This window comes from Fundulus heteroclitus, chromosome 19 (assembly GCF_011125445.2).
Source record: "Fundulus heteroclitus isolate FHET01 chromosome 19, MU-UCD_Fhet_4.1, whole genome shotgun sequence".
Lineage (NCBI taxonomy): Eukaryota > Metazoa > Chordata > Actinopteri > Cyprinodontiformes > Fundulidae > Fundulus > Fundulus heteroclitus.
Window position 1 is genome coordinate 9,316,594 of NC_046379.1, and position 24,299 is coordinate 9,340,892.

At 41.2% G+C, this 24,299-nt stretch overlaps 1 protein-coding gene across 4 annotated transcripts in view; it reads left to right on the plus strand.

The window, feature by feature from the left end:
* The window catches only part of tmem260 (transmembrane protein 260), a 43,668-nt gene that overhangs the window by 15,528 nt on the left and 3,841 nt on the right, over window positions 1–24,299 (plus strand). For 3 of the 4 annotated variants that reach the window (XR_004933368.1, XM_036150549.1, XM_012852398.3), the window contains exons 4-13: window positions 10,119–10,296; window positions 10,400–10,513; window positions 10,601–10,780; window positions 10,909–10,949; window positions 14,238–14,324; window positions 16,341–16,449; window positions 16,561–16,733; window positions 18,431–18,602; window positions 20,358–20,497; window positions 21,060–21,236. Coding sequence is in view for 3 of the 4 variants with exons in the window: in XM_036150549.1 (XP_036006442.1) it covers window positions 10,119–10,296; window positions 10,400–10,513; window positions 10,601–10,780; window positions 10,909–10,949; window positions 14,238–14,324; window positions 16,341–16,449; window positions 16,561–16,733; window positions 18,431–18,602; window positions 20,358–20,497; window positions 21,060–21,236 (1,371 nt within the window). In the remaining variant the exon portion in view is untranslated. The remainder of the gene's footprint in view (window positions 1–10,118; window positions 10,297–10,399; window positions 10,514–10,600; window positions 10,781–10,908; window positions 10,950–14,237; window positions 14,325–16,340; window positions 16,450–16,560; window positions 16,734–18,430; window positions 18,603–20,357; window positions 20,498–21,059; window positions 21,237–24,299) is intronic. The other variant, XM_021310585.2, reaches the window with a different exon arrangement.

Below are 24,299 nucleotides of genomic sequence, written 5' to 3' on the forward strand. Positions count from 1 at the left end.
TGAAATTCAATGAGAGTAAGACCGAGGTCATGGTTTTTAGCAGCACATCTGAGGTTCCTTCATTGAGCGAGGTTACCTAGCCCGGTATAGGAAGTCAGTTATCACAAGCCTTGGTGTCAAAGTGGAGGCTGATCTTAAATTCGATAACCAGATAAAGGCAACTGTGAAGAAAAGTTTCTTTCAGTTAAGGCAGTTGGCCAAAATAAAGCCCATTCTTTCCAGAGATCTTTTAGAGACAGTAATCCATGCCTTTATCACTACCCGGCTGGATTACTGTAACGCACTTTATTTGGGGGTTAGTGCCTTCAACATTGCTCAACTCCAGAGAGTGCAAAATGCTGCGGCACGTCTTTTATCCGGCACTCGTAAATATTAACACATTACCCCCATTTGAGCCTCATTAACTGGCTCTCTATACATTTTAGGATTCATTTCAAAGTTGTTTTATATGTTTTTAAGGCTCTCCATGGTCTTGCTCCATCTTATCTTTCTGAGTTGCTGCACCTTCATGCACCCTCCCGTTCACTCAGGTCAGCCGATCAGCTGCTTCTGGAGGTCCCAAAAACTAAACGGAAGCTTAGGGGGGATCGTACTTTCTCCGTGGCAGATCCAAAAATGTGGAACAACCTTGGAACAACAAATTAAATTGTCTACTTCTTTGTCTGATTTTTAAATCGCTCTTAAAAACTCATCTCTGTGCCTTGGCCTTCTAAACTGTGTGAGATGTTGATTTTAGTCTGTGATACATTATTTTAAGTTACTTTTATTTGTATTTTATTATAGATTTTATAGTTCTGATTTTAATTTAGTCTTTTATGCTTGTATCGTTTTTGAGTCTGTAATGGTGTTATGTTGTTTCAGTGTACAGCACTTTGGTCCTTTGAGAAATTTTAAAGTGCTTTATAAATAAAGTTGGATTGGATCGGAAATGTCTGTTGGTCTAAACGGGATTCTTCCTACAGTAACAACTTCCTCACCGAAGAGTGTTGTCGTCAGCGAAACCTGTTAGTATGGTACGTTCACTGACTGAACGAAGGGTCGGGTTTTTAGCTTTTTCAGCCAGGCGACCACAGATCTGGGCCGCTGAGGCGTAAGCCCAGCTGACTCCGGTCCCCATCCGATTTCCCCCGCGCATCTCCAGAACTCCCCAGATCCTTTTGTTCCCTTTCTGTTGCGTCTCGTGTCTCACATTGTCGTCCAACAGACCTCCTTGGCTCTCCCCATCCTCAGCATGACCAATGGTTCCCCCAGGACTTATCCTCTAATACAGTTAAACAGATGTCTAATGAAGATGTTATTTCCTCATTACTGGCTACGGGATGAGGATGGAGCTGAGGGGTGGCGGGGAGGAGGGCTAGATAGACAGCCGAATGCAGTGGCAGTTTAATATTCCTTTCGCCCGTGGGCCTGAGATTTTGTCTGTCTCGGACGTCAATATTACATTCCTCGCCCACCACAGGCAGCCTTAATAAGGCACCAGGCACAGAGGCAGATCAGACTCGGCAATTACAATTCACCCAGAATTAGTTAATGGAATCTATACAGCTACATTTATGTATCGCTGGTGTGTGCCTAATGACTTTCGTTGGAAAAATGGTATTCAGGGAATGGCGTAAACAGGAGGTTTTTGTAAATTGTTATTTTATTTTTTTTTGTCCCTGTAATTTTTGTGTGTGGGGTGGAGATTAAGATGACATTCTGGGAGAAATTGTCATGTCAGTGGCTGTATTGTTTGCAGAGAATTGTGGTGATTAATTTTACACGCACTTGTAGCTCAGGAGCGCTCGCTCACATGGAAGGAGGGACGTCTGAGCAGCAGATCCCGGGACCCTCATTCGTCCCTCTCTCCGACAGCCTCACAGCCGCACACAGGATGGGACAAGGCTCCTGGATATGATTGGCTGAAAATGTTTTCAAATGTGCATGTTTCAGAAGAAAAGGTCTCTTGCATATCTATATTAAATATATTGATATTTAAGTATCAAAGAAAAAAAAACACAAAGAAACTTTCCATGCATTTTCACTTCAAGAGAATCATAAAAAGATTTAGGAACGTTGTTTTTTTTCTCCAGTAACATATCAGTAATTTAATATCTGTGAGTTAACCTTACTTCTTTTAAATCTAGGCTAAAGCTCAGACCTCCTTGCTGTCCCAAAGGAACACATCGTATGTTTAGATGACAGTAACACACAAATTTGAGAGAAATAACACCGTCATCAAAACAGGAATAATGGCTCAGATGACAAAAATGCACATCGCGGTAAATAAATAAAATGTAAGTATAATGTCAAGTATTAAAAGCCAAAGCAAAACAGTTTGTTTTGAGCAAATATTTAAAGTTTTCCAGGATTTAGCTCCCCTGATATGGAGATTTAGGTCATTCTACAGTATCAGAGCATCTGTTGTCACTTGATTTTAGTTTAGGAGACGAGACGTCCAGTAGCAACCGAGGTCCTGTGACTGAACAGCTCAACACATCAATTATGGATTTGATTGAATGCCTTTTCTTTCAAGTTTTTATTTTTTAAGTGTTTAAGCTTCAAACTAGATTAAGAAATTAACATGAAACTAATGTAAAGAGGCCAGTACTGGTGTGATATGTTCACGTTAGCTCTTGTCTGCTTAAAAGTCAAGTGTCAGTATTTCGCAGGCAATGGGTGTGTTATTCAGCCCTTAATATGCGGCATTGCAAGATGTTGTAAATGCATAGACGGCTTATTTGGTTAGAGGACGGTAAGGCTCTAACTTCACCACAATCCGCAGATTAAAGAAGCTGGTTTTAAAAGCTGAGCACATCTGTTTGTGTATCTTAAAAGAAGTGTAAGGAATAACTCCCAGATCTCTGATTATAGGTTAGTTGTCCTAGAACTGAATCAACTCCATCAACAAGATTGTCTTTGGTCAAAGTCAAAATTCCCAGTTATAGTTTTATTAAAGCTCAGGAAGTTAAATTCAGTCCCTGATTTAAGAGTTCTGCAATTTAGCAAGATCAAAAGTTGCCCTAGGATGAAACCCTGAGGAGCTCCATCTTGTAATAGGACTGCTGTGATCTAGGTGGAACGAAAAAGTCCAGTCCTGTAGGTATGATTGGAATCATTTAAGAGCAATACCTTTTAATAAATTCTCACAGTTCTCACAGTTCAAAGCAGTGAAGCAGAAGCTGATGGTCGAATGTCAAAAGCTTCACAGGTCTAAAAGCACTAAGACATCTATTACCCAAAATCAGCATGCTATAAATAAAAATAACCTCAAGGTATACTTCCTGGTAAATCTATTTCTCGTTAGTTTTGTTCCTTTTTTTTCACTATTTACAAGGGAAAATATGACGAGAAACATTTTAATTGCAATGATTGAAAAAAATCTTTTTATTAAATAAAAAAAAATGTCTAGACAATGTGATTTTTTTTTTGCCCCTTAGTCAATAACTCATTAGAAGCTATGAGACTCATTATATAGTTAAACATTTTATGTAGAATTATAAGGAATAAATAATTTATTTCATTCCTTATGCATTCTGTAGACACACAGACGCCTTATTGCTGCCGTTACTCATTGTTAATCAGACTGAGCACAGCACAAAGTTCACTATAACGATAATATATTCACGAAAATGTTTATTAATGACACACTGACACTTCCCACTATTGGCGTTTGCCCAGCCTTTGATTTGCGGACAAACATTATCATTTAAATGTTCGTCTGTCTTGCTTGGCTTTTGAAACTTCAAAGCAATACATCAGACACTTACCCTTCATATAATAGCTGCTAAGTACCCTGGCTGGGGTCCTGGCCAGAGGGAGCCCCCGGGGTGTGTGAGCGAGGGCCAGCTGGAAACCCCGGCCTCAGCCTGAGCCGGCCACCCCCTCTCCGGGGCTTTCTACCCTCTTCAGGAATGTGTGATTCCTTTCCAGCGCTTGCCGCCGCTCGGTTAGAGAGCAGCGCAGCTCTGATCCACAGTAGCACAGCTGTGGTATTGTCTGCTCCCCTGGGTGGTGTGTGACAGCGGCTTCCTTGGCCAGCTCCATTGTAAATCCTCATTCGGTACAGAGTGCTGGTGTAGGCTTTGTGTGCGCTGTTATATAGCGGAAGATTGACGCTGGCGCCGGTCTGGCCGATGTAGAACGGAGCGAGTCGACACGCAGGTTTCATTTGGTTCTTCAAGGTGATGATTCAGGGCGTTTTTGCATCATTTTAGGGTATAAAAAACTAATTTTTAAAAATGTATTCCATTTTTTTTTTGGAAAAAAACTTATGTAAGCGAACTCTCACAAACACCTACAGGTGTTTGGATTCAGGGGCTTACAGATTCACTTCTATACAGAAAACCCCTATTATTAGCTTCAGCTGTCACTTTATACATGTCATATTAATTAATACTGTATATTCTTCAGTGACGGTATCAGGGCGTTGGTTTTTTTGTACCTGTAATACTTTATCGGCTGGCTTTGCTGTTCTTTTTATATCTCTTTGCAGGTGTAGCAGCAGACTCAGAGGATGTTATATTGATCTCTCTCCCTTTACTCTCCTCTTTCTCTTTCACCTTTTCTCTCTTTTTAGCATTTTGTCTCCTCTGTTTCTCCATTTTTTTCCTCTTCTTCCTTCCCATTTCTGTCTATTGAACCTGAAATAGACCCAGCATAAAATCTAATAAAGCTTCTCGCATGTATAAATCAAGCGGAGCACTACGGCGACAGCAGTAAGGCTCCACTTGTGAAAGTAAAATCTGTTGGGCTCTGTTTGGCAATAAGACAACAATTCGTAATGCTATATTGACAGACAGGACACACAAACATAATTTTTTGGGGGCTTAGCAAAAAGAATTTATTTAAATCAGTTCCTTTACATACTGTGATATGATTCCAGTGTTTATTAAAGGTAATTTTGAGGATTAGGATTTACGGCTAATGAGGAAACAAAATTCATACTTGATCGACTGAGGGTAAGCTGTAAAAGGTCGTTGCTGTTTGAGTTCTGAATGTTGATGCGAAGTTGAGTGGAAGAAAAAAAAAAAACCTGGTAGAAAACGATGCATCAGCAACACTAATAACTGCAACCTTGAGAAGATTGTAAAGCAAACGTTCTGGAAAGATGCCCGAGGTGTGAGCTGCAGCTGGAGTCAGGGTCTCAAGAGGCACCAAACATTGGCAGTTCAAGGACCCGGATATAGGACTGGACTGTTGCTCAGCGGTCCAAAATCCTGCTTTTAAGGAAAAAAGTGAATTTAGAATTTCATAAAAAAATTATAAAATAATTAAGGTCCTGGTGTCTGAAGGAAAGAATCCACTTTGCTTAAGGCCTAGTGTGACATCCCCGATGTCGGTCATGATTTAGGTTGCTGCGTCATCTGCTGTTGATTCACTGAGTTTTTATCAAGTCTAAGGTCAGCCAGGAAACCTCAGAGGACTTCATGCCTCCCTCTGGTGACAAGCTTCATGCAGCTGCTGATTAAGTCTTCCAGCAGGACTCAGCAGCTGCTCAAAGGTCCGGACACCAGGTTTAATAACCATAGTAACACTCAGGTCAGGTCAGCTTGCTGGCCAAACAAGCTAAGTCCCGTAAAAGAAACGACGGAGTACTGTCAATAGGAAGATGAGATAAACCAGATCCAAAAACCTGAAGCTAACTGGGCTTCTTTAAAGGTATACTATGCAACCGGGGTTGATTTTCCAGCAAGGCTCCCCCCAGAGGGCGAAAGTAAAAGTGCACTGTCGTAAAGATGCTCAGCTGTTCTGGTTTCTCCGTCAAGCCAGGCGCGGTTGTTTTGAGCTTAGCAGACAGGCAAACGCAACGAAAAGTGGAAAAAACGGCAGTACAAACAATGACTAACACAGTGAAAGTATGAACATCAGGGTTTCCCGCAGCACTATCTTGGCAAGGCGGCCGCCTCGCCAAACTCACGCTACCGCCTCGCCAACATTAAAAAAATAAATAAAAAAAATAATAAAAAATAATAATAATAATAAAAAACTCGATATTCTTGCATGTTTATTTGACGTTAACACACAGTTCTTTGTTGTTGCTTTCACGCGTGCATATAGTGAATGGCTGGGCAAAAACACATGGAGTTCTCGCCGTAAAGCAAGACAGACTCTCGCGGTCTTGCACGACACTTCTGAGCCTGTGGGTGCGGGCTGAGGGTTCCTGCAATTGCAAGTACGGTATTTCCCCCACAGACCAACAGGGCAGCCGAAAAAACCTTTGTTCAACCTGAAATGACTCATTTCAGGTCGAACTGAAAAATGTTGCATAGTATGCCTTTAACACGTCAGCAGAGCCGCAGGCTAAATGCCGCCATGTCATGCTTTAATCATGCAAAAGGAGCCCCGACTATCTTGACTGCGAGTCCTGCACAGTAGATGGACATAGTTTTATTAGGCCAACAGTTCTGTGTTGTCTTTCTGGTCTTATGTAATATTCATTTGTTCTCTAAAACAGAATCTATTTTTTTTTCTTCTTTTTTTTTAGAAAATTCTGAATGCTTTTTTTTAGTTATCCATAATCATCAAAAAAATGAAATGTATCCTTTAAATACTGTAAGAGTTCCTCTTTTGAATTGAATTGGCAACATAAAATCATATTTTATTTCACCGCTCTGCAGCTGTGCCTGCCATGCAGCCAGTTACCCAAATGATGATGTAGACATTTCTGGCGGGGCGGAGCAGTCGGGGGCAGCACAGCCTTGTTGTTGACTGTTGTCACCTTCCCGCTAAGTGTCAACCAGCCCATTGTCGCCGAGCGGCATGCCGCTCCGCGCTCGGTGCTGATAACGGGGAACACGGCCATCCCTGTGTCAGGACGTGTCCTGTGGACACCCGAGAGCATCCAGCCTGCAGCAGTGAGCTGTAGGGACGCCCGGGAGGCTGACTGGCACCCAGGTGGTCCCGCTCCGACAGGCGGGGTCATTCACAAGCCGCACTCCTAATGACTGACAAGCTCTACCAGAGAGATTTGTTCGGCACTTGGGGAATTTAAAGAAGCTGGAAAGCAGGAGTTGTACGTGGGGGGAAAATGTGGCCATCAGACGAACTTCAGAAGCAGGGGCAGACTCCGTGCAATAACCACATTGGTGGACCCCCCATGACTACCCTTCACCCTGCGCTAGCCCCAAACCAGCCCCCCTGCTAAGTGCACGAGCTGCGGGTTAATTGTCATGCGGCGAGGTAAAATTATGGGTGCGGGAGGTCCCTGCACCTCAACAAAAGTCCCCGTCTGCCTCCCCTCCCTCGCGCTGCCACCCTTCTTCATCCTTCCTGCAACTTACAACTAATTCCTGGAGCGGTGCATCGAGAAAGACGCCGCTATCTCTTATTAAGACCCACGACTCGGCACCCCCCCCCCTCCCCTTTTAAGTGCACACACTCTCACATATACTGTACAGTCTCATTCAGAGAACACAGAGGGAAAATAGTAGAGGGTGAGAGAGAAAATGGGAAGTAGTCAGCAAGCTGGAGTTTTTTTTTTTTTTTTTTTTTATTTCCCCACTACCCTTCTCTCGCTCTCCCCTTTCCTTTTTTCCCCTGATTTGCCGTGCTTTCCTCAGAAAGCTCCATTGTTCCCCTAGCCTAAGTCTCATCAGGCCTTTTGTGGCTGACTATCACAGCGGCAGGCAGAGAGCTGGAAATGTATAAATGGTATCATGCCTTGTGATTAATGGCGGTGCTTATGAGTCAGGTCTGATAACGGGCCTGCTCTCTACTCAATTTCAGATACCGTTAATGGAATCTGTCTTCTGCGATTGTAATGTGAGAGCGCCTAATTTGCTATGGAGCTTGAAGCTGTCACCGGCAAGGGATTGTGGGGTCATAAGGGACCTGGCAGCCGTTTGGCCTGCAGCTTGTATCTGCGGTGCTGAATAGAGCAGCTCTCTGCCTGTCAGTTAGCTGATAGGCTGATGAGGACTCTAAGCCACTCCACACAATAGTGGAAAGGGCCATACTGCCTGACTTCCCTAATTGTCGAGCCTGCTCATATTTCAGAGCCAGCATGCTCTGGACTCGGTTGCTTTTTTTTTTATTTCCTTTCTTCCCCTTCTCTCTTCATGAACTTTTTTTTATTTATTTCCCTCTTCCTGTATTTCATCCTACATCCCGCACGCTGTCTTACCCCTTTAATGCACACTCTACTGCACTATTTTCCCCTTTCCCCCCCCTCGTAATTCCCCCCCCCCCCCTCCCCTTCTCTGTCTCTCATATTAGTAAGTGGTGGGTCTTAGCGTATGACAGATTATCCCAAGTTTGCTTCAATTACCGCAGAGGAGATGGGAACAGCACAGGAGAGGAGGAAAGGGAAAACTTTTTGTGCGCACATTATATTTAAGAAGCTGAGGATAAAGTGCTATCTCCACCGCGGTGGTTTCTGCGACCGTCTGCTCGAGATCAACCGGCTGCTGGGAACAGAGTTCTGATGAATTACCTCAAATCACAGAGAGGGGGATTTTTTTTTTTTTTTTTTTTTTACTTCCGAAGGTCTGGTCCGAGAAGCAGAATTGGGCAGGAGGAAGATTATCACCGGTCCCTAAATTAGTCTGAAAGAAGCGGGAGCTTATTTGGCTGGAACATTTGCATGCTGTGGGAAGTTGCTGACTTTGTTGTTTTTATTTCATAAATTCTTTTAAACTTTTTTTTTATTTTTTATTTTTTTACACCAGTCAATCGGCCAGGGGCGGAAATCATACAGGTTTGGCCTTGATTGAGTCTGATTGGTTAGATACTGTAAAATCAGTTTTTATGATCATATAATAAATGCATAAAAACTAAGAGCTCCCACCTTTTTCAGGCCAGTGCACTTTACTGACTTCATTAAAAATCAGATCAAGGTTAGGGACATATGCTTTTAATCTGGTGATTACTGCATTTTCTGTCACGTTCAAAACAATTTCAAAGAACCTGCAGCAAATAGTTTTCTCCGTTTGTGTTTTTACGTCCTTAAAAACACATCTGAATGGATCAATAGGATGGTTATCAATAAAGGCCAAGAAAAGCCCCACTGGTGCAAATCTAAAATAAAGATGTTAAAGATGCTTAGAAAACTGATCAATGATAATAATAATAATATCTTAAATTGAGACTGTATTTAAATTTGTATACAGAGAACATTAATAATTTCACAGAAAAAATAAACTTAAATATTTTCTCAAAGAAATTACAAAATGCATTAATTATTCATGTATTTATGTGTTTTTCTTTTAAACAAATCTTTTTACTCAGAACCTACAAATAATCTGTTACTTTTTTGCTGCAGTATCAGTATTCTTAGATAGTTGACAACTCACAAAGTTTTTTCATGCATAAATAAATCTTTCTTTATCAGAGCAGGATGTTGTGGTGCTGAGTGTTATCATTGGTTTGGGTTTGAAGGATAATGACGGGGTGGAGATTTTTTTTTTTCCCTGTCAGTCAGTATGATTTATTAATATACCCATATTCTGACAACCGTAAAAAGTACAGCATGTTTTATAGTCCCATGTAAGAAGTAGAGAAATCAGCTGGTGACCAGATTCGGTCGATTATCAGCTTGACTGATGGTGAATCAGAAACTCAACAAATTATATCTTTTCCCACTCACTGGATGCATCACACCTACGTTTGGACTTTCTGTCGACATTCTTCGGTGTAGTAATTGTTACTGGGGGGCGAAAACTAAAACTTAGCTTTTCAGAGTTTTAGGTGTTTAAAATAAAGTCAAGGAAAGCAATATGATTTGAGAACTTCCTAATATGGATAATTAACAATTATTTCTTAAATATTCTATTTTTATGGGTTTTGTGGCACTAGTGGCTAATTTTAAAAAAATAGGCTGACAAGAAAGGGGGATTGGGAGAAGGGTAAGGCGAGCGGTAAAGGACTTTAGGCCGGAATCAAACCCAGGTCAGCCGCGTCGAGGGCTAAGGCCTCCGTACACGGGTCACATGCTCACTGCGCCATCAGATCCTGCCAATGATTATTAACTGCATAAAGTCTTGGAAAGATATATCTTGAATCCTGTTAAACGTAATTATGGCTAAACTTTACATTGAAAATCTAAAAAATAAAAAAAACAGTGATCAGAAATCAGCCAAGAAACTCTCATCTGTGCGTCTCTGAAAAATGAGTCAAAGACCGTTGTTGTTGATTGCCAGGTTGACGGGTTCTGGACCCGGTGCCGTTCTAGCTGGAGGGCTGTTTGCTGTGTCCAGGCTCAGCTGGCAGTGGTCGACGGTGGCTGAAGTCTTCGCCCTCAACAACCTTTTTGTTGGCCTCCTCTTCTTCTTGATGGCCAGCTTCCACTGTGCTGAAGACTCCAGGCAGAGGAGAAAGGTCGTCCCATCAGACGCGTCGTTACCGACCTCCATCTTCTTTCTGGATGCGTCTCGGATGTTAAACTGACAGCGTTGTGTTGTGATCGTTTTTTTTTTTTCAGATTGCACATTGGGGAGCGTTTTCCTGCGGCCTGGGGCTGTGCAACCAACACACCCTGGTCCTGTATGTGCTGATCATCATCCCCTGGGTCCTTTACCGACTCTATGCTCTGAAGGTAAGTCTCTGTCCAGTCTAAACTGGATTCACTTACATAAAGGACCCAAATAATATCTGTGAATACTTCTAAAATGCATTTAAACAGGAGCTGTCTCTTTTGGGCGTTGTGTCCCTGGGAGCTTGTTTCGTCGCTGGCTTCCTCCCGTACATCTACCTCCCCCTGTCGTCCTACCTCAACACGGCCCGCTGGAGCTGGGGGGACCAGACCACCCTGTCCGGGTTGCTGACCCATCTGCTGAGGGCAGAGTATGGCACTTTCAGCCTTGTACGAGCTGCTTTCTTCTCTCTATACCAATTTGCACATTATGTTTTACAGAAAAACTCTTGCTGTTCTTATCACGAAAGTTTTACCCTTTTTATATTTTTAGATCTGTACCTTTTTGTGTTTTTTAGGCAAAGGCAGAGACCTCCGTGAGTCTGACCACAATGCTGCAGTGAGTTTATTAGTCTTTCCCTTAATATCAAATGTTTTGGTACATATTTACACTGATCACAAATTGCAAATTGGTAACACGCACCTGAATAGACCTTACTTCAAAATGAGGAACCTGTTCACTGCAAAAATGGAACTAAAAATAAGTAAGATTTTCTTAAAATTAGTGTATCTGTCCTTGATTTGAGCAGATTAATAAAATGATCTGCCAATGAAATAAGAGCTATGCACTTAAAATAGTAACAATTCATCTCCATCGTCTTATTTCAAGTGCAGGATGTTTAATAATCTTATTTTAGGGGTCAAAATACTCATTCCATTGGCAGATAATATTATTTACCTGCTCAAATCATGGACAGAAACACAAATTTTAGGAACGTTTTGCTTATTTTTAGATCCGTTTTTGCAGAGTTGTCTGTGTTTTAGTTCACATACCTAATGAATGAGACTTTCACTTAATAGAGAAACCCTGATTGATGTAGTTTATATGACTCTTTCAAAGAGGTACCGTTCTGGTGAGGGTTCTGTTGTCATGAGTATGAAAATTTAGGCTTTTAATGGTTTAATTCAGCTTTTCCTATTACAGGGTGGAAGTATAATATGACAGACAACTTCAATAAATTTGGTTTGGATTTGCTTTTTAGTTTTCAAGACCAAAAAAATTACACATGCCATAGTATGTGCCCAGCTTTTATATATAATCCTTAACTTGTTAACGACGTCAATGCCATTCCAGAAGGTCAGTGTTAGCCTCAGCTTTGTCCTTTTGAAAACCACATTTGATTTTGTTTTGGTATTGTCGTCCAACTGTGACCAAATTTCAACCGTCCGACCAAAACCTTCTATTTAAGATGGAGGGAAATTGGTCAGAAAGTTGGAGAACAACCCAGAGACCTCCACAGCTCAAGCCTGCCATGTGCTGGAGAATGCTGGGACTCCAGGGTCACTGCTGAGCATGAAAGAAGGCCCTGATCCAAAGCTGGTACTTTTGAGCTGGGAAGACATTAGTAGCTGCCCACATGGACGAGACAGAGGCCCTCTGGAGGAACTGTTATAGTGAGACGAGATGCAGGTGGAGCTGTTTGGTCACAGCAACCATAAATGTGTTTTACAGGAGTTAATGTGAGGCTCAGACGCTGTATCAGCTGTCAACCTGTGAGGCTGTTATAGTGAATAAGACAAAGTTGGTGGGTTGATAATGTAGGACCACCAAAGTCTTCAACTTCACCTCAGATTAAAAGCTAGAGGGAAACCTGGACACAATGATGTGTTGCAGCAGAACAATGATCCTGAACGCACATCAGCAATGATTAGAGAACAAATAAAGCCAGCTCTGATTAACCTTTTGGGATGGTCCCAAAAACTCATTCAAAGTTTGTAGACTTTGTTTAAAAGTCCGGTCTGTACCTCTGTTTTTAAATATCATCATGGGTTCAGACACATTTTTTTTTTCTTTTTATAAGAAGGAAGTCGAGAGCTAGGCTGGTCTGCCTTGCTGCACCGATGGCGTTGGTGGTTTCTCTTCCGAGGAAAATTGTAGCAAGCTAGTCAGAGTTGATGGGAATATTTACTTGGTGGATCTGAATATAAATGCAATCTGCATTAATTTTGAACTAAAACAAAACATGTATCATTTTCCTTTTATATCACATTATTATCTTTGTGCTGATCTATCACATACAACATGACAAAAAGTTAAAAAGTTCAGTGCCCATGAATGTCCTTTACAAACTGCTGGGCAATTTTTGTTTAAATCAATTGGAATAAATTACGGTACCTAAAGTTCAGTTATACAGACAGTTTATAATCACAGAAATTGTAGCAAATTCTTAAATTTTGCATCTATTCTTTATATATATATATATATATATATATATATATATATATATATATATATATATATATATATATATATATATATATATATATATATATATTAGGTCTGTGTTTCATCTAGGATGAGTCGTGAACAGTAATGGCGCGCTGTAATAACGCCCCCTAGAGGTTGGGAGGTATATCGATATTGAAAGTCAGAATATTGATATTAAATAGTTTTTGAAAACATTGATATTAATCTTTGTATGGATTTTTATGCACAGCGCTTTTATTCATATATATATATATATATATATATATATATATATATATATATAAATTATTTAATTCTAAATGTTTAAGGTACATCTTGTAGCTCTCTGTCAATTTGACTATTTTATGTAATATGGAGCAAAAGAGAAGCTATAAAGTGAAGTGAGGGCTTTGATCTCAGACACACGGCGAGCACATTTCGGTCTGAAGATGGAGGACGCAGCCACTCAATGCTGTATGGTTATGGTGGTTTACTCAGGTTTAACTGCAGACACGCCAATTTTCCGAGAGAGCCAAGAGTCGGTGCTGCGTCCCCTCTTCCTTCCCCGCTCACTCTGGCAGCTTTTGTTCTTCCCGTTCCACTCTCTCCCATCAAAGAACTGAACCTGCTTACGGGCCAAAAAAACGCTGTGTTCTGTTTCTCTTGCAGTTTGAACTGATCACTCAGCTCTAGTGGTGAACCGTGACAAGCTGTGATGACAAACACTGCAGCAGAGCTGGAGAAATTGTATTTTTCTCTCCCCCCCCCCACCACCACCACCAATAAATATATCCTCCTTTTGCTCTCCGCCACCACTGCAGTCATCCCACTGCTGCTATCTTTCTCCAACTGATGGGACATGAGTGGTGGGGGGTGGTGGGGGGGGTGTATGTTCATCTTAGGACCCCCCACCACCAGACCCCCTTCTGCCAGCCACCCACCCCTTCCCATCCACCCCTGCTGCTTGACGGACACGCACACCTTCAATGTGGGGGGAAAGAGGCGAACATGACAGGCATGTCACTCTGGAGACGTAAACCCGGCGGAGACGTTGACACACACACACTCACACAGACACCGGCTCGTGAGCACATCACACACAGTGTTCATTGGGAGATATAGAGACTCAATAAGCTGTCAAATAGAGATGGGTATTAAGGAAGAGGCAGGGAACTATCTCTCTGCACTGAGCAAGCGCTTTGTGAATGACAGGCGCTGTGAGGAGAGGACAGGGTTGCCGGGGACGGATGACACAGTCATTCGTATCTGTCAATCCGATTGAAAGAGGAAGCACGCGGTCCAGGGAGTTTGTTTTCACGAGGGAAGGAGGGCATTTGATAATTGCTGTCCTTGACTCCAGTATGGCGAAGGGTAATTAGGCGCGTCTTTGGTGTCCATCACGCGCTCTGCATCCGTACGTGTGTGTTTCTGTGTGTGCAGGGCCCAGCTGGACCACTGCGTGGCGGATCTCTCTCCTCCTGTTTTGGTCCTGGCAGGCGCCGGCCTTCTCCTCTCCACGTGGGACAGGTAGGACGCGCAAGGCGGCTGTACAACACGGCACTCGGCAGCCACATCTGCCGCCACCCCCCCCTCCTAAAAAATATAAATAAAATCTTAATCCTCTGGAGTGAAAGACGACTAACAAGACCGCTGACAAAACGCTGATCCTGGAAAACGTGAACACAAAACGAGGCTGAGGCACCTCGCTGTCAAGCTGTCACGACACTCCACATTCAGATGGAGAGCCGTTGATATTTATTTAGGATTTAAAAAATAAACATGTTTGCATGCGCCAGTAAGTCTCTGTGCGTATGTGACGGCGGCATCCAGTGATTCATTACAGTGGTGGCTTTGCTGGGGTCTGTGGGGTGGCGCTGATAAAGCCTGGTGCTGCCCTGGAGCGCTCTGCAAAGCACCAGCCGTTCCCCCCCTCTCCTCCTCCTGAGGTGAACTTTAATAAACCACAAACACATGAAGAAGACCAAGGTCAGCCCATCGAAGTGCCAAAGGGAAGCAATGCAAATTGCACATCGTGCTATGTTACCACACCAAGAAGTCGCCTTGCAAATAATAATTTTTCCGAGTGCAGAAATAAATCTTTAATTTGTCGAGATATGAGAGAAATCAGGATTTGAAATGAGCTCACATATCCAAAAAACCCACCACCTGACATCTGTTTGTTGAGGAACTCATTCTGACCCGATCTTCTAAGGTTCAGACGATGACGTGTTTTTTTTTTTTTTTTTGCCATGAGAGTGAACGTGTTTTTATTTAGTCGTCTCTAAGCATATTTTACAGCTTTACTGTAATGACTTTGTGATTCAGAGGCTGGCAGCAGCTCTTTATGACTCAGTCTGCATTAGAAAATCAATCATGCTCCTCGTAGCTTGCTAGCAAGCAACCAGCCTGTTAGTATTAATAATAATTAAACAGTTTGTTAAATAAGTATGTTTATAACAGAGAAAAGGGATACATTTAATATTTAAAAAAATAATACACACAGTAATTCATTGTATATCTAGGTTTATGATAGACCTTCACAAAGCAGTGCATAATTTTAAAGTAGGAAGGCAAAAGGATACATCATTTTCACTTGTTTTCAAAACAGAAATCTGAAAAGTGCGGCCTACATTTGAGTTCAGCTCTTCTCAGACAGTTCTGTGTTATTCCTCCTTTCGCTATAATTGCAGCTGCAAGACTTTTTGTCCCTACCAGCTTTGCACATCTAGAAACAAACTTTTTGCCCAATCTTCCTTACAAAATAGCTTAAACTCGGTCACATTGGCTGGAGAGCCGGAGGTTTTCCATTAGAGCTAAGCCTGTAGCTTTATATTTAGAGTTGTAGTCCTGCTAGAAGGTGAACCTGCGCTCCACTCTCAAGTCTTTTGGAGCCTTGAACAGTTTTTTTCCCTTCTTTTCTTTGATCTTTTCTGACTATACTGTATTTAACCCCAATCATATCATTACCATCATCTGTGAACAGCTAAAGAAAAGCCTTCCCACAGGATGTTGCTGCTACCGCCATGTTTTACCATGAGGATAGTGTGTTAAAGGTGGTATGCAGCGTCGCACACAAGCCAAAAAAAATCTATCTTACGCTTGTTTGAGCAGAACCTTACTTCCACATGTTTGGTGTGTCTCTGTGTGGCTCGCTGTGCCAAACTGTCCATTCAAAGATAATTTAATTTTTTTTTTAGATTTATGATGCTGTTTTTGGTTCACTAATGTTCTCAAACACTTCTGAAGGCAATTGGATTTTATTTAAAATTGAATATTTAAAAAAATCTTTTCAGATTTAGATTTGTTCACATTTTTAAAAACCGCATAGCATTTTTATTCCACATCAAAATGATGCACTCTGTGTGTTGGTCGATCACATGGAATCCTAATAAAGCACGTTGTAGTCTGTGGTTGTAATTCGACAAAATGAGAAATCCAAAGGGGTTTGAATACATTTTGCACTGTGTCTGAGTGTTGATTACTTGGAAATAAAAGCAAATGAAATATCTGATTTATGTATAGCTGGTATTCTTTCCTTTCCAGGACCTGCTGCTCCGTCTCCTGGCTCTTGACTGCAATGCTGCTTGTCTACTCCCTGTTTTTTGCTTGGAGAGCTAACCTGGACATCAGTAGACCTTTACTGCTTGGAGTGGTGCGCAGAACCCTGTCTAAAACCTTTATTTTTTGCTTCTGTGTATATTTCTCTTACTGTTATGACTAGATATGTTACGTTTTACATGCATCTGTGTTCGACTTCCTGCAGGTGGAGCGTTTTTGGCTCCAGAGCGACGCTGCAGTGTGTGTGCTGGCCGGCCTCGGTTTGAGTCACGCTCACAGTAAACTGGAGAGGTGGCACGGACTGAGGGGGCTGTGGAAGACCGCCGCCTGGGTCTTCACTTTAGCTCTGCTGGGACAGACGTGTCACACCAACCACAGGTAGACACAATTAGCATAAATAAACCTGCTGTCACTGACTTATGAGGCAAACAAACAAGCACCGGTGCTGTCAAGAAAAGGCAAGAATATTTTCATTTAATTGCATATGAAACAGCAGAATATAATCCGGATAAAACACTAAACAAAAACGTAAAGACCGACTTAAAGTTTTAGGATTACATTTGTTTGCTGGTAGTGAATTGAGGACAGAATCAAAGTAAAGCGAAGTCAGCATTAAAAACTTCCAATGTTGCAGCGAAGTGAACTCGTTTCAGAGTTCACTTCGCTGCAACATTTCTGCCCTGTAGATTTTTAGTTAAACACTCCTATTTTGTTAGGGCTCAAACTCCTATTCAGCTTTGTAACATTCAAGTTTGCAGACAATTACGGAAACCAATTTTACAACAGCAAAGATTTTGATCACAGTAGCCATAATTATTATGGCTGCATTGTATTGCACTTCCACAGGCTATTAGTAATTCCAGGCTCTAATTGTGTTTTTGCAGCAGGCTTTTTTAACTCTGCACAATCTTTGAGCATTTTTTCTGTCAGTTAGACGGCGCTCCTGCTGCAAAAGTTACGCTAGAACCAAACAAAAACCCAGCCTTTAAAAAGCTTTCATTCCCCCTCAAACTTTTTTTATACATGTCAAGTTATGGAGACAGGCTTTTTAAGGAACTATTCTTACTTGGATTTTACGTGATGGAGCAACACAAAGTAGAGCATCATTGAGAAGTGGAAGTAAAATTAATGCTTTTCACACCATTTTTTTAAAACTAGTAAAAATAAGAAAAGTAGAGGATGCACATTTATTGAGTCCCCTTTAATCAAATACCCCCAGATAAAATCCAGTGCAAAGAAAGTGCTAAATTCAAATGAAGATTAGTGTGAAGACTAGAAAACGGACATTCACTGACACACTTCAACTAATCTGTTTGAGCTCGAGCCATTTTATAAAAAAGAAACATAACTAGATCTGCAAAGCTGATGAAGACATAACTCAAAAGACCTGCGACTCTATTGGCCCAAAAGGTGCTTGCAGAAGGTGTCGACTCAGAGGGGCTGAATACAAACGTGCAAAACAGGAAACACTCTTAGGGGTATGAATACTTTTGCAAGACGCAGCATGAAAAGTAAAGTTCAACACTTTGGCTTTTTAAAGTTTAAGGGAAATAGACACTCCCCATTATTTCTGTCTGAAATCCCACAACCAGCTGCATGTTTTTCCTGAGTCAACCTGATTTGTTTCTACTGCACTTCATACCACAGGCCTGAACTCCACATGTCAGGTTCTTCCTTCGCTCGCCTGTTTGGTGAAGGCTAAAAGAGAGGCACGGTTAGCACGCAGATTCCACTCGCAGGGCTCAGTCTGAGATGTTAGCTGTCCGAGAAGGCAGATTACACCAGCGCAACGCCGCGGCGTGCCAGACAGCCATCACCGAGCGGCTTTGATCAAGGAGGAGAGCATGGCCTGTGCTGTCAGACCAGTCGCACCTGTCTCCCTACAATTAGATAGGCAGCCAGAGAGCTGTTTGAAGGAAGCGGGTTCACAGTGACGACTTCCCCTCAGAGCGCCCAGGAATCATCATACTAACATGTTCACGCACTTAGCGGTACATATAAGACTCTGAGCAAAAGTAAGAGAGCGCATATCTCTTGACTGATGATGGTGATTGAATACATGACAATCGTTTCAGGGAGTGTGACCAGAGCAGGAACAATGTGGTGGAGCGGTTCGGCAGGGAGCTTCTGGCCTCCTTCCCAAAAGACTCACTCATCCTGACCAGAGGAGACCTGCCAGGAAACTCTCTGCGTTACCTGCACTACTGCCAGGACATCCGGCCTGATATCCGCCTGGTCGACCAGGAGGTCAGGACCTCCATCTCTGCTGCCTCCGTTCGCTGTCCAGCTGGTCTGCTTAGGGATCTTATTGCAGTCTAGACCCAAGAATCAAAGCAAATAGTTTTTAATCATTAAAACATTAATTTCAGCTGCTCAAACCAAATGAAGTTTAGGTTTTCTCTAAAGTATTTAAATATGGACTGTTTTTTTATGGGGGGGAAATCGATTAATATAAATTGATTAAGAAAAAAAATCACAGAAAAGGATTTGTATAAAATCCTACATGAATGTATAACGAAACAAAAAGCAAAGGTCAGAAAGTAAAAACAATGCTTTAATTTCTGGCAAATGGTTTAAACTAAAATGACTTTGATGAGTTTCAAGTCCAGGAGAATTTTTTAGGTAGCAAAAATATCCTCCTAAACATGCATACATTGTAAATGTGTTCGTATTGGTTGGTAAACTTAAGCCTTAAACTTCGATCTATACAAAAAAACAAAACAATTTATGCCTTACTAAAAGAAAACATTTTGATGCCCTTAAATTAATTCAGATGCGTCGACAAGTTTTATTTTTTTTCATTTTTATTTTATTTTCTGACTGGTCCTGAAGGTTGATCTGGTGGTCAGTAACTAAATATCCGATCTTTGTTCCGATCAGTGAACCCACCACACAAAAAAAGTTATCAGGTTGCAGTGAAGAAAAACACTTTTCTGTGGTAGTTACTGCGTAAAGAAGACTTGCAGACATTTTCATTAGCGGCATAATTCAGAGGAAGCACAAAAGGTATTTTCTGCAAAGGTATGTGGACTGTTCATTCAAGATGCTACAAGAAGTTAGATGTCCGCAGATAACAGGAAACTGTACATATTACTGCAAAGTTACTCTTTTATCCCTTTGGAGTCAAAGTTTGTCTGCTGTGGAACCTGCTGAGTTAGGAAATGGTCTAGTTTGGTGGTAGTTTGGTCGCTAGTAACCACTCTATACTGCTCAATGGTAATATAAGATAGTAAAAGTATTTAATAATGTTAGCTCTAATCAGTTTTGGAAATATAAATGGAACCTCGTTTACCTGCAGAGCTGTGTGACAAAGACTGCTCTCCCTCGCTTACATTGTCACGTCACTTCTGGCCCTGATACAATTAATTAATGATAGATATGATTAATCATAAACCAAAGGCTTCATGTGGTCCTGTATGTTACAATAAACACATGGAGGATTTACAATATGACACAGAATAAATCTGACATTCTACCTCAAATATGAAGCTGTTCTCATTTTTTTATTATTATTATTAATTTTCTTGGAGAAAAATAATAATAATCTTTAACAATCTGGTGATATGCTGCACTTTACATTTTGGTTGGACCAAATAAATGAAAGAGGTATGTTCTTACTAACCCTAACCCTTATTCATTTGGTTTATTCTACTGATAAATCAGTTCATTCTGAGGATTTCAGTGTTCTTGAAGACTTTCAGTGATTCAGCTCTGTAACTTAGGGTTGTTTTTGAGAAATCATTGCTTTCCTAATATGCTGTCAAAATGATTCAGTTTTTAGTTTACCCAGAAAGTTTAAAAACATCTTTTGGTCTAATGTATAGTTTTCAAAAACAAAGTGGAATCAGTTAAAAAAAAGGGGCCTGCAGGTCAAATCTTTATCAAAATCCATAAAATCTCCCACTGGCAAGCATTTGCTTTTTTTAATTTTAGATACATTATATGTAGCCACTTATTTACAGGACACATCACACAGTTTTTTTATTTTTTTTCTTGTTCTAGATGATGACATATTCTTGGTATGTGACCAAGCTGAGGAGCCATCTTCCTGGGGTCCACTTTCCAGGCCACTGGTGGGACCCGGTCCACCACGAAGACAAGGACACCTTCAGCCTCGAGCAGTTTCTGTCCCACAACACACAGTGAGTGTCTGAGACACAGAGAACAGAGAAGAGATGAAGGGATGGCCTGAACAGCTAAATAGGAAGGTGTTAAGTGGAGCGACTGAACTGTGAGGGTAACAATGGTCCAAATGAGCAAGTGGGTGATCTAACGAGGGAGGGATCAGTGAGGACGGTCCACACAGCGGCGAGTGCAGGGAGAAGATAAGCCCACAGAACTGTTAAGGCTTTAAAAGAGTTTGATGAACTACAAATGTCAACTAATCTGCTGGATTTGGTTAAATAGTCTCCGGTGGACTCATCGCTGCTCCCTGTTCTCACGTCTACTCCTCCGGGCGGATCGGCCACCCTAAAAACTGCCTTGTGCCTGGTTAATACCAAGCCCACCAGGGGGCAGTGTTTGCCAGGCCAAAATGATTCTCTCTCCGTGGGGTAACACTGACCTCTGGGATTAACCCTGAGCAGCACGGGGATGAAGGAAGGCTAGAAGGTGTTTGGATGTGAGGAAATGCTTGTACGTGTGTTCTTTCCTCAACACAAATCATCTGATATCGCCCCCCCCCCCCCCCCCCCCCCCCCACAGCAGGGATGTATTTGCCTGCATCGGGCTGCCTGACGGAGATCCAAGCTGGGTACGTAGCTTCTCCCGTTGGCCGTTGGGTGTGTGTGACTACCTGGTGCCGGCCCAGAGGCAGTTTCACCCAGAGCAGTGGGCCGAGCGCACCCGCCGGATCTACAACTGGAGCGAGCCACACAACAGGTGACCACTGAAAAACAGAAAACCATGGATGTGACAACCTGTAGAAATGACCACAGTGTTACTGTATTTACACAAACATGTCAAACATGCTTCTATAACATGATTTTATTACTTTTATGTGAAACAAAAGAGCCACAGCTATTCCTACGGCTGCTAAATGAATCTAGCATAGTGAATATTAGTTAAATCTTACATTTGCTCACTTTTATTTTTATACTCAGACTTTAGGCAAAAATACTGGTTAATTTCATCTGAGTAAATCTGAATATCAACAAAATGTTAATTTCAGTAAATTGGTTTAAAAACTGAATACTCACGTAAAGACCCATTACACGAAGAATCATATATTTTAAATAATTTATTTCCGTTAATTTTAATAATTGTGGCTTACATTTAATGATAACCTCAAATTCCCCTGAATACAAAAATTCCAAAAAGCTTAGAATATATACGAAGACCAATAAAAATAATATTTTATACGTTAATGTTATATCACAGCTTAGACAACCTTAGGGAAGAATGCTGAGCAGGTTTTAGCAGACAGTCCCAGGCGCCCTCTAAAAGTAGGATAAGCCATAAAAAGCCATTGCTGAAGAACCCGTCTGTTCTTAAAGTGTTAAATCTGAGAATATTAATGGAAAGTTGAGTGGAAGAAAAAAGTCTGCATCAAAAACGGATAACTTGATCTTTTAGCTGTTTATGAAGCAAAGCCCATTGAAGTGTTGTGGGAGATTCACAAGGTCTGGACTTCATCTGGGGGCGAAGACATGAGCTGCAACTGGCATATTCCTCGTGTTAAGCCAGTCCTAAATCAAATACAACGACCATATTGCTTTAACTGGCCTAAAGAGAAAAAGGACAGGACTGCTGCACGCTTGTGCAAAGTCCATTTCTCAGATAAAGAAAAGAGACTCTGGACCAGATGAAGGCACAGAACACAAGTTGATGATGGGCAGCAATGTCATCTGTTGCAGTTTGCCCAATGTTTGATCAAATCCAAAGCCAGCGCTGCCATCCACCTCTAAATATGCTTCTTTCTGATGACAAGCTTAATGGTGATTTCTGTTTCCATTAGGATTAAGCTACTGCCCACACTGCCAAAAGCACCAATACCTGCCTTAATGCCCGTGGCATCGCTGTGCTGATGGGCCGGCACACTGACCCGACATATTGCCCTCAGAAAATCTGGATTATTGTCAAGAGGAAGAGACCAGAGCCAATGATGAAGAGGAGCTGAAGGTCATTGGATACCTCAGCAGAGCCACAGACTAAACGCCTCCGTGCCACGCTGCATAGATGCAGTAATTTATGTAAGAGGAGCCCTGACTAGCTAGGGTTCTAAAGACCTCTAAATCTAATGAGTATCACCCGGCTTAGAGTTCCTGTGAGACCTTTTTAGCTGGATAAAATGGACACGTTCTACTAACCACCTCCCTCCTAGGGCCACACCCTTTTTCAGTAGACAAGTTGGGTAACCTAGTAGCCTGAGGCCACCTATTTAGATTAGATTAGATTAGATTAGATTAGATTAGATTCAACTTTATTGTCATTACACAGGTACAAGGCAACAAAATGCAGTTTAGGTCTAACCAGAAGTGCAATAGCAGCAAGTGCAGGATAAACAATGGTTCCATAAGTACAGGACATGGTTTTTTACTGAATAAATATAGAGATGAATACTATTATAAACAGAATTTTACTGATAGATTTGTCCTATGGGTATAATATATAGATTACTAGTATTGTGAACTAAATTTACAGCTGGATATGTACCGAATATAAAATACAGGTGGATATTGCCATAGAGTTTTACAGATATGTACACATATGTATATATAGATAACTAGTACTGTGAACTAAATTTACAGCTGGATATGTACTGAATATAATATACAGGTGGATATTACTATGAATAGAGTTTTACAGATATGTACAATAGCGTGATATACAGATTATTGTTATTATAACAGAGTTTACATGTACTATGAATATAAGTACAGATGGCTATTACTATAGGCAGAATTGTGAGCATGATATGCAGGTAGCTATTACTATAAAATGTATAAATAAAGTTTGGACAGAAGCTATTTAAATTAAAGTGCAGTGGAAGGTAATTGCATATAACAGTTAAAGTACGGTATTGTAAATGTATATGTAAACAACTGTGAATAAACAGTCAGCAGTGCAAATCAATATACAGTCATGATGAGTAGTGCAAGATGCATGTAAACATGTTGTTACAATAGTAACAGTCAGGAGTGCAGGTGAACATTACAGTCGCTGCCCTAGTTAACGGGGGCTCCTACTTTTATACAACGGCACTTGTTATTAGATCGGTTAAGTTTTAGTGACTCAAAACACCCTAAGGGTGTTGTTTATCAATGTTTTGCTACAGACAACCTTCAAAGACCTCCTAAATAATTTTAGAACCATGCACCATGTCTGTTTCACAACCATTAAAGAACTCAATAAACACAGACTCAATAAATTCAATTCAATAAATAAATCACTCAGATATCCACGGATGATTCGATTCAATAAATCGAATGTCCACAACTTCTAATAGAGTTTAATATGCTTCTTTAATTGGTACGCTTTTAGCAGGCAATTAGTAGCAGCATTATTAGTCAGCGACAGAAATCACAAATTAATATTTAACCAACTTCCTAACGCTATCTAAGGCTGATTACTAATATGTTCAGGAGAGGCTTTTGAATTTAGAGGAGCAGACTGACCCACACCGCAGATGGAATCCCTGAATAACTGCTTGAAATATATCAACCTGTATATAATGAATCCATTTAATATGTTTAGGGAGCCTTCTTTCAGCCAGCTGACGACAATTTCCCAATAACGTGGGGGAGAGGCATGTTACATAGAGAAAAGAGTTGGAGAAAACTCTGGTAGCGCTGACAATTTCTCATTAAATCAACTTTAAACCACAGGGATGTTAAAATAGAACGTTTTCACAATTTTGAAACCTAAACCTTTGTATACCAGATCTCTCAGAGGTTCTTAGGGGCTTTAAAATCAGCAAGGTGTAGTTTTTTTTTTTTACAGCGC